At 45.6% G+C, this 10,538-nt stretch overlaps 1 protein-coding gene across 2 annotated transcripts in view; it reads right to left on the reverse strand.

The window, feature by feature from the left end:
- Positions 1 to 8,341, reverse strand: part of COL5A1 (collagen type V alpha 1 chain) — a 174,428-nt gene extending 166,087 nt beyond the window's left edge. For both annotated transcript variants that reach the window (XM_067309219.1, XM_067309218.1), the window contains exon 1: positions 8,027 to 8,341. In XM_067309219.1, the coding sequence (XP_067165320.1) occupies positions 8,027 to 8,126 (100 nt within the window). In that variant the 5' untranslated portion in view covers positions 8,127 to 8,341. The remainder of the gene's footprint in view (positions 1 to 8,026) is intronic.
- Positions 8,342 to 10,538: the final 2,197 nt, after the last annotated feature.

Consider the following 10,538-nt stretch of genomic DNA (forward strand, 5'->3'; position numbering starts at 1 on the left):
ATTGATTCAAAACAAATACACCTTGTCAGCACATCAGCATTACACATGTTGCAGCCATGCCTCAGGGGCAAGCACGGGGTTCCGCATAGCCAGAGAGGAGCAAGTCTGAGGGCAGAGAAGTGCAGTGATTTGCCCAAGGCCTCCAAGTCCGTAGCAGTGCTAGAGAACGAACATGGTGGTGCAGCTCATTCCAGGCATTCAATCCCAAAACTACCCTTTTTCTTTCCAGCTCATTACACAATCTAAAAGGAAAACTCCAGCATTGTATATATGTTAATATCATTTTCCCAGTTTCAAAAAAAAGAAAAGACATCTTTCAACATTGTGAAAGCTTCCAGATGACGCTAAGCCGCCTTTTGGCTTCTGGAGAGTAAGAAGTCCAGACTCAGAACGACCAACCTCAAAAATGCCTTTTGTGTAGCTCCTTCATTTATTTATTTTAGTTCTGAAGATGTTCCAGACTTCCAGAGAAACCACAGCATCACTTGGACAGTTCACTCAGTGCTCAGCTTCATTTCAAGGGCTCTAAAACTTAGACAGCAACCCAGTGGCTAATTGTACCATGGTTACCAATCTAAGTGATTTTTCCATATAATGTTGTATTTTAACATTTTTTCTATTCTCGCATACCTTTTGCCTTTTTTGGTTTTGGTCACTTCACATATTGGGTTTTTTTTGTTTCACACAAAAGTTTCCATTTACAGAGGGGTTTTTTCTTTTTTAAAGAAAAAAGCTGCCAGCTTGCAGACTCAGCATATATCACATGTGCTCCACTATAGTTAGTAAGAATAAAAGCTCTGATATAGAGCAAAGCAAGGCTGCAACTGGAGAACACAGTCCCAGGAACCTCTCTCGAGCAAGCCAGGAGGGCAGACAGAAGGGCTAGCACTGCACCGATCAACCACTGAAGGCAAAAAGCAGGTAACTGAGGGAATTCAGCAGGCAGAAGAAAGCCTTGAGAGCCTGACAATTGCCTTCTGCTCACTTTGGTTGAAGATGCACGCCACAGTCCACCAGCAAAGCTGCTAGCTAAGAGCATTCCCATGGGCTTTGCTGATGCCCAGCCACAGGGAGACACTGCTGGCCTCTAGCAATACAACCTGCCTCTGAAAGAAGCCTCTGGACTTAAGGACACTCCAGCTAGTGCAGAAGGCTTCAGCTCAACAGCAAAAAATATTTCAGACTGGTCCTGCACACCCTACACCCAGAAGCCACTTGGAAAGAACTTCTGCCTCTGGACCTTGCCAAAACCTCTACCACTCGCATCTTTCTCTCCAGGTCTACTTCATCCTGGACACAGGATCCATCTGCCTATAGCTTTCCTACAGCCAGCACACCACTGACCTAGGGTGTGTGCAGGTCTCATGAAGCAAGCAACCCCATTTAGGATATAAAGGTCTTTCAAAAATCTCTTAAAACCTCCCCAAAACAACATCACCCTATTAGCAAAGAATAAAAATCTACCAATATCTTCAAACTGGTATTCCTGACAGCTCTGTACATAGCCGCACTCCAAAGGGGGTCATAACCAGAGAGAAATTGAAATAATGAAAAAGAGCTAAAAAGGACACTGAACAGCCCTGGTCAAGAGGGACATTACTGAGTACAGAAAAGCCTCTGCACATCTCAGCAAACCCAAAGTTTGGAAAGAAACACTGGTGAGAAGTGGTGCCCTTTACCGCATGGGACCTCCCTGGGGACTCCCCCCACCATGCCACTGATCACAAGGAGCCAAGAGGAAAACTCCACAAGGGGACCATGACAGCCAGCAACCCAGCATGACACATGCCATGAGTCATGGTCCCTAACACCCTAACCCCTAACACAGATCTGCCAGGGCAGCTGTCAAGCACATGGTGAGGAGGCAATTCACCTTATAACCCCATCCAGGATTTCCAAGCAGCCTCCTCACTTCCAAATTTTTTATCTCAAATTCATGAAGGCTAAACTGGGGCTTTAAGAGCTTAACGAAAGGCCCTGTGTGCTTATGCAGAGAGTACAAGTGTAATCAATAAAGCTCGATCTGCATACTTCAGTACCACATTCTACCACTTAGATCAAACAAGACTTGAAATAAATCCAGGACAGAGGGTTGCACTCCAGCACTACAAAGAAGCTAAAAGCTGGCAGACACATACACATATAGGGCAGGGAAACTAGCAGAGATTAAACATAATGCTTCTTTAAAACAGCAATTGTCCTTTACCAAAGTCTAGGTATTCAAAAGTTACAATCATGTTTCAGCAAAACCCAAGTGATGTTTTAAGTCTTTCTCCATAAAAGAATTCATTTTATAGAAAGATAGCTGCTTTGGGAAGATTCCTACCAAATAACTAAGCTAAAGCATACATGAACAGGCATGTACGTATGCAGGAAAGTGCCAAATTCATACTTGTAACACAGCAGGGGTTTCCCCCATCTCAGGGACTGCTGTGCTTCAAAATTAATTCACACCAAGGCAAAGCACGAACTCCAAATGCAATTGTTCTTGCCAGATGATCCCAGACCTTGGGGCCTATACCCCAAATTGCTTTATATGCAGACAGGCCCTTATCTCTTTAATGCAAGTAGCAACCAGCAGTCCAATAAACCAAGAGGCTCTTAACTCACAACTGTTGGGAAGGTCTTTAAGCCCGAGCATCACCTGCTGCAACATACACTCCATCTGAGCACAATCAGGCAGGAGTCCCATCACAGTACCTCTCCACCTGCAACCCACTCACTGAAATCCCATAACCCTGGGCTTAGGTCTCCACTCCCCCCTCATCCTCACCTTTGCCTGTGGATACATCTGGAGATCACACCATCATATAAACAGCAAAACCATGAATCACTGTAGTGATGCCTAATTTGAACACTCACCTACCCCATGTTCATCACCTCTCCATTAGCCAGCTGGCCTGTTCCCTCTTCTCTCACCACTCCAAAAATTCTCTGCATAACAAGATTGCAGGTCTGCTGGGCCGGAAAGCATCTAATCCTCAACCTGCCTGCATGGAAATGTTTACTGCACTATTGCTCAGTGAGTTTTTCCTAGATTTGAGATTTTATTTACACAAAGCAGTTTGCCATCTTCCACCTGCTCTGGGAAGGACCACACAGCATCCTGCACTGCAATGCATCCCCAGCACCATGCCTGCTCACAGACCACAAACTTTGCTAGCAGTCATTACCCAAACCAAATAATCCCCTTCCAGCCAATAAGCACAATATCACAGCTTTTCGCAAAATAATATCTTTAATTTAATGGGAAAACAAGAGCATAGTGTCCTTAAAGCATTTTCATACTACACTACTGGCTTGCTCTCCAGCAGGCAAGGGAGAGCTCCAGCCAAGAGCACAGGAATTACCTAGAACTAGGGACCTTGCTAAGCATGCATTATTTCTGTTGTGGACAGAGCTCAGTCTTAAAAACAGACTCAGCTCCTTTACAGACACTTGCTGATTCCTTATCTTTTATAACCAGAACCAATTTCCACTGAAGCCAGGGGGCAACTTTCCATCAACATGAAAGAAACCTGGATCAGGCCCTATGAACAGATATTCCATTCTCTAACATTCAACCTCTGCTCCAAGAAATATATTTGGAGTTCAGACAGATTAAAATAAGAGCATCAGGAGAAGGATGGGGCAGGAAACAGGTGGAAGAATCAGGGCATAAGACAAAAAAGGTAGAAAAAGTAATTGTTAAAAAAAATAAATAGCCAATTTGCTCTCCCTCTGCAGAAAAAACTCAGACTGAAAAGCCGTTTCCTTGAGTTCTCCCACAGATTTATTTCTGAAGTCCAGACACAAAACCCAGATTACCTAAAATACATCTATAAATGGTACTTCACACAAATGCCTCTGCATTAGTGACACATGCCACAGCAGCATCGTCTGCCTCTTCACATCTGTTGCCACGCTGTGTCTCCTTTTAAACACTATCTGTAATTCAAAGCAGTTGTGCGAAAGCATACTCTTTAAAACTACAAACTGAAGCTAGGCTTCAGGACAGATGGGGAAGCTTCGAGGCAGGTACTCTGCTCCAAAGCAGAGGGGGACAGGCAGCATCAGGACAGAGCTGCATCTTCAGTGCTAGAGGAAACCAGCCAGGCTCATGCTGCTGAGTGATGAATGTCAGGCACCTACAGGCCTTAGGGGTCTGGGCCTTGGCCCTGGGATAGTGGCCAAGAATTTCCTGTCATCACTCCTAAGAAAAGAAAAACTACTTCAAAATTAAAAGCATTATCCTGAGTATCTCACATAGCACAGATGCTGGCAAATACCATCGGTGCAGAGGAACGACACCCAAAACACAAGCTATCTTGGAAACAACCTTTAGACTATGCCCCATTAGTAAGGGCAGCGTAGGTGAGATGATCAGGCAGAAGACAGAATGGGGAATAACTCATAATAGATACCTAAAACTTAAAAGTATCCTGTAGTTCTTCCAAACTTTTCTATGACAGATAAAGAGGGGATTAACCACCCAAGCCAGTGTAGCACAGACCCATGCTGTAAGCTGGGTTCTGCGCAAGGCCTGGCTTTCCCATGTGCACTCCCCCTCCCAGACCTGCAGCTCCACATCTGGATCACTTCCCACAGCACAGGGAAAGGAGAGCTCAGAAAACAGGAGCCAGTCACCCAAAGACTTCTCACTGACAGATGTTAGCACATCCCCTGCAACACTACATGACTTCAAGTGGTCACAAAACAGTGACTGAGATTTGCTCAACATTAAAAAGAACAAACCTGTAAAGGAAAGTCCATCTCCTTAAACTACAAAATGCAATGGGCAGGGGGCAGTACCCACTTAAAACAAGGATCCACATCCCCTCTACAGTCCTTTCCTACTTGTTCTAGGGCAGGCCAATGCAGTTTTGTTTACTGGATTACCCTTGGTTTTAAACAGGGGTTTTATCTGGGAAGACCCAGTATTGGATATCTAAGATAGTGATACCCATCCAAGAGGTAATCTTCAGACTAGGAAAAAGATCATGAGATCTCAGTGGGGAGAATTCAATGCCAGCAGATAGAGGCTTCTGCCATACTGTTCTGCCTCTTTGCACAAAAATCAGTAATTATTCAACAGGTCTCCAGTCCCCAAACCAGGCAGTGAAGCAATGCTCTGGACTAGAGGCAAAGTTCCTGTTAACACTGGTGGGAGACTGCCCAAGACTTGGCCAAACCAACTCTGTGAACATGATCCAGAAACAGCAACTCCTGCACCCAGCAATTCTGCACGACTGCAGGGAAGAGACTAGCGAGCAGCCTCTAGAAGGGAATGGTTTGAAAAGATTTGTCATCATGCCCCTAGTTTACAAAGAATAATATATTACTTAAGCTGAATGCCTCTAGTCCATCCTCTGGATGAGGCATGTATAACAGCTGGGTTTAAGTTACAAAGTTCTGTTCCAAACAGGCAATACACTGACAGCATAATCCAGGTTTCACACTGGAAATCAGATCCATCACCAATTCCAAACTTATAAAGTCATATTTCTTCTTGTAAAACAATATCAACATTTTCAATTGGCAAAATATTAAACAAAACTGTTCTAACTGGCTGAATATTAAGAATTTTTAAGCTCATTCTAAATGGGGAACAGCCAAGGAGAGAAGCAACAGATGGCAACAAGATACTTCATAACTTCCAGTATTTTTATTTCTTTTAAAGGACATGCCATGTATTCTTATTACACTTTTCTTTGCCACTAAAGGAAACTGCTGCTTCTGAAAATTTTCACCCAGAAACACAATTCAGTTTTATAGGGATTTGTTAAAAAAGATACTCCAGCTTTGTGGGTTAGATTTTAGTGGGACATCTGTTAAAAAATGGGAAAAGTGTGGGTTAGAAGGGCAGCGTTCAGCAGCATTTCAGTTCATGTCACTTCTGACATGGTGATTTCTCTTTGATATTCTGGAAACCTTTGTGCTAGGTTTCTTCCCCCTCTTTTCAGAGCAACCCAACTGATGTACTTTTGAAGATTAAGCGTTTCACCTTTCTCCATACAGAGACTGGATAAAATGAAACTGAAACAGAAACAATCTGAGCTGAGGAAAAAAGAGCTTGGAAGGATTAAAAAGAGCTATAGAGGGTATCAGTCAATGCCATCAGCTGTCCAAATCTGACTCCTCCCTCATCTAAATTATTTGATAGCCTATTAGGAGGCTCATTAGGATAATTCAAAGCCTTTCACTGCAAGAGTCACTACTCAGAGCAGCAAGTTGGCCCTGCAGAAGCTCTCCAGCCTCCTACTGTATCACTGGGTCCGGCTAGACAGACAGCCGCTTCCCAGCGCTGCAGCCACAGCAGGATCCAGAAGTCACAGAAAAGTTACCCATAAGTTTAAAAAGAGCTAGGTCTTATGCTAAAGCTGTTCAAAGAATATACCCTGACAGGCAGCATGCTTAAGGATGCTCTGAAACCATTGAAATATTATTAGCACAACCACAGAGGGTGGAAAACAAAAAGAAAATCTGTATTCTTTCCTTTGAAACAGTGGAGACCAGTAATTCAGCTTCCAGCTAATACAAAGTAACAGTGACCTGATGCTACTGGCTGCATAAAAAGGGAAATTAAGTTGTTAATATTGCTCCAGTATTGTTTAGTCAGAGAAAACTGCTCTAAATAATAATCCAATACTTTTGCAACACAATACAATCTCTATGATAACTGACTGCCATTAGTTTTTTCCTGGCAATGATGTACTAGAAGCATTTTATTCATTGGAGAACAACTTATTTTTCCATCTTGCTCAGAGCTTGCAAGCAAACTGTTGCTGAAAGCATTCCTCATACTACTGCCTTTTATCTTCTTCCTTAAAGTCATTTTAAGAGCCTAGAAATGACAATAATTGACAATCACACAACTATATAACAAATCCCACATGCATTTGTCCCAGTAACACACAAACAAGCCAGAAGACACCACTGGCTGAGCTTCCAGGACACAGGAAAATATCCAAAATCTGCACGAACTTGAGCATGAAAACTGAATCTCAGGCAGATCAGCTATTCAGGGTTCTTTTAGCTTAGTTTCAAGTATCCTGCAAAACCCAAGCCACTAACTTTGCAGATTTCAAAATCAGCTCTGCCAACGAACCACTTATTCTTTCTCTCATAAGACTATTCAAAAAGATCTCAGAGCACCGATGCCTCCAAGTGTCTCCTACAACCTCAGAAAAGACCCTGAAAACAGAACTTTTGCAGCAGATGCACAAGTATCCATCTGTCCTGTTCTGGTATTTCACAATTCACCACGGGGAGCACAGACATTTGGAAAGCAGAGCTCCCCAAAACACAGGATAACAGAAGCATCCAGCTAGCAAAATAAAGTGCTTAGTCCTTCTTCTGCACAATTTTTAAAATGACATTTCAGGGTTTTGTTACTGCTTTGCATATCTAGGACCGTTTTGCATCTATTATTTCACAGCTCTTCCTCTTGCCACTCTCAGCAGTAGTAATTTGAGGGAGAAACTCTGCAAACTTGGGTTAGAGAAGCACAGAGGGAACAGAGCATGTGCCTTGGGGTCCGGAGCAGAAGAGTCTGCAAAGCTTTTGTGCACCCAGTTCTGCTGCTTTGAAGTGGAGAGAAGAGAGCGGGTTCCTTCTCGACAAAAGTTTCCTCTCCTCAAGGAGGAGGAGGAACCATGCAAGAAGAGAGTTTTCCAGTTAAATATACACACAAATATATGCACATATAAAGAACTAGAAGCTCTAGATGCACATACTGACTTCTGCTCCAGAAAAACGAGCACAGCAACAGGCAGATCTGTTTAAGACGAGAGGGGAAAAAGCATTGTTTTAAGTTTTTCCCCTTTTACGGGCCCCCTGACAAATGGCATTCAGAGACTCAGGCAACTAAAGTTTTTTCTTCTTCTTTTTCGGAATGCATTAAGGAAAGGCAAATGTTTTGCAAAGCACAAAAGCCAGCTCCTTCTCGTTGTTTGCGCCGAGTTTCCGAAAAGGCTCCAGCTCCCCCCGCGCTTCCTCCGTGCGCGGAGGTCGCTCGCGGTTCCGAGCCGGCTGCGCGGCCGCTTACCTGCACCGCCCAGGGACGCGGCGCCCAGCAGGAGCAGCGCTGCGGGCACCAGCCAGCTCCGTATCCAGCTTCGCCTTTTCCACCGTGTGTGCGTATCCATGGTCCACAAAAAAAGGGGCACCAGCTCGGGACAACTCGGCAAGCACCAAAAAAAAAAAACTGAGAAAAGGAAAGGGAAAAGGAGGGGGAAAAAAAGCGAAGAAAAGCCGCTCAGACCCCCCCCGCCTCCCCCCCCCGGAGAGCAGCCGCTTTATAAAGCCATGGGGCTGCCGGGGGGCTCCGCCGCGCTCGGCCCTTCCCCTGCTTGCTGCGGGAGCAAAAACTTTCTTTCTCTCTCTCTCCCCCTCTCCTTTTTTCTTTTAAAGCCAAGGCAAGAGTTTGTCAATCTCGGAGCCGCGCAGCAAATCAGGGCCGGGCGGCGCGGCCCCCTGCGCGGCGCAGCCCGGCCCCCGGCCCGGCCCCCCCGGCAAGTTTGAACCGCCGCTGCCGGGCGGCCGCTCCCTGCTCCCCTTCGTGCCCGCTCGCCGCTAGCTCCCCCCCATAAATAACCCCCAAACCTGGAGGTCTTTGCCCCCCTTCCTTCTGGCTTCGGAGACAGACGGGGGTCAGGGTGCTTTCGGAAGGGCAGCAGATGCCAGCTAGGACTTGGCAAAAGGAGGTTGCAAACGCAAAGGGTAAAAGTGCGGCTCGGAAAGCGTGGAAAGGGAAGGAGTTATCCCCTGCTAGGTTAGCTCAACAGTTGTGGTGGTGAAACGCTTCCCTGGCGAGCGGCCAAGGAGGACAGTCAACTATTAAAACTGCTGCCTTCGGGCTGCGCGCATCAGTTTGCAAGCTTTGTCTAGCCAAGACATTCCTCTGCTCCCATCGCTCTTCCTTTCGCTAAGCTACCCAACACTGCTCGTCTTCACACTGGTGACAGCCAATACAGCACACCATGGTAGCAAACATCAGTTCCAAATGATTTTACCAATTCTGGTATTGCATAGCATGTTGTTTTGCACTGATATTAGTGCAGCACCAAGGAAACTGCAACAGCCAGTTTCAACTTCCCCACACATCCTTTCCTCCAGCATTGCCCCCTCGCAGGCCCCAAGGGAGAGGAGGGACCCTCAGCATTGCAGTACTAGGTGGCAGGCAACACTACAAACCCCTTGACAAACCCAAAATCAGATCAGGGTACTTGACAGGGAGCAACAGCCTAATGCAGCCCTCTCCCTCCCTATATTTAACTAGAAGACTTTGAAGATTTGCTACTATCAATATTTTCAGCACCATTAAAGATCTGGGGTCACTCATTGCTGGCATGCAACAGGTGAGAAGTTTCTTGAATTTAGCATCTGGAGTCATTAATTATCAAGGAGCAGTAATTTCACCTACAGACTGAACCTAACCCAGTGGGCTCCATTCTGCACCATGTCAAAGCATCCCAGCCCTCCCACTTCCTCACAGAGCAGCACCCTCATGGCCTTCGTTATCTGCAAGCAAAATAGCCACTGCTGTCAGCTCAGCTCTTGTACCCTTGCTGGACTGAAACCTTGCTGATATATGTATTTGCTCATTCATCGCTGCAGGTACCTGGGCAGCAATCACTGGCCATTCCTGCTTATAATATACCAGGCAGAGGGCAGTGTATGAGTTAGGGATTAGGGCATTTGCCTGGGAGGCAGGACTGCCCAGTTCTTACCATGCATTGACGAACCCATCACTCAGCCTTTCTGCTTTGGATTATCTGAAGGAATAATATTCAGTACAACAGAGGCTATGTGAAGCTTCAGCTATTTGCTCAGCATAAAGCTCTTTGACCTGCTGGAATGAGAGTTTCTTGTATAGGTAATTGATATTAATAGCATGTCAAAACCCATGAGCACAGGAGCCTGAATCCCACCATATCTCCAGAAGGGAGCAAGGGGGAATAGGTGTTCCCAATCATTTCAGCTTGTAGCCTAATAAAGAGGCTAACAGTTCAGTGGAGAAGAGCTATAGCAAATATTTCCCTGTTTACCTGCAAACCCGTCGAGATGCCTTCCCCTGCTAGCAGCCTCCCCATGAAACTGGGGAGGCTAGAACATGAGCCACACAAGAGACTTAAGTCTTTCATGCAGAAAGACGGGCAAAAGATATATTGACTGCAATCCCTTGAGTCATGAGCTGGGGAGAACAAGATACTCCAAGTGCTTGCATCTGCTGGAACCATGTGCTGGACAGGTACAACAGCAGTGACACTCCCAGGCAAATCACCCCTTCCCTGATGCACCTTTCATGACTAACCAGATGACTAGAGGCTGGCGAGACAAATCAAGTGATACTCTTTATCTAGGAGGAGCCTGGAGGCAAGTTCTTTCAGCCTAAGTAACACCTGGGCACCTCTGTAAACCTCGCTGCAGAGCACCCAGCAGATGCAACCCAGCAGTGGAAATGCTCTCCATCTCTATAACACTCCCTGCTCCAAAATACCCCATTACTCATAAGTTCACAGCCACCTCTGATATGGGACAGAGCAGCCATCCCACAG

The sequence above is a fragment of the Apteryx mantelli genome, chromosome 21 (genome assembly GCF_036417845.1).
Source record: "Apteryx mantelli isolate bAptMan1 chromosome 21, bAptMan1.hap1, whole genome shotgun sequence".
In the NCBI taxonomy this organism is placed as follows: domain Eukaryota; kingdom Metazoa; phylum Chordata; class Aves; order Apterygiformes; family Apterygidae; genus Apteryx; species Apteryx mantelli.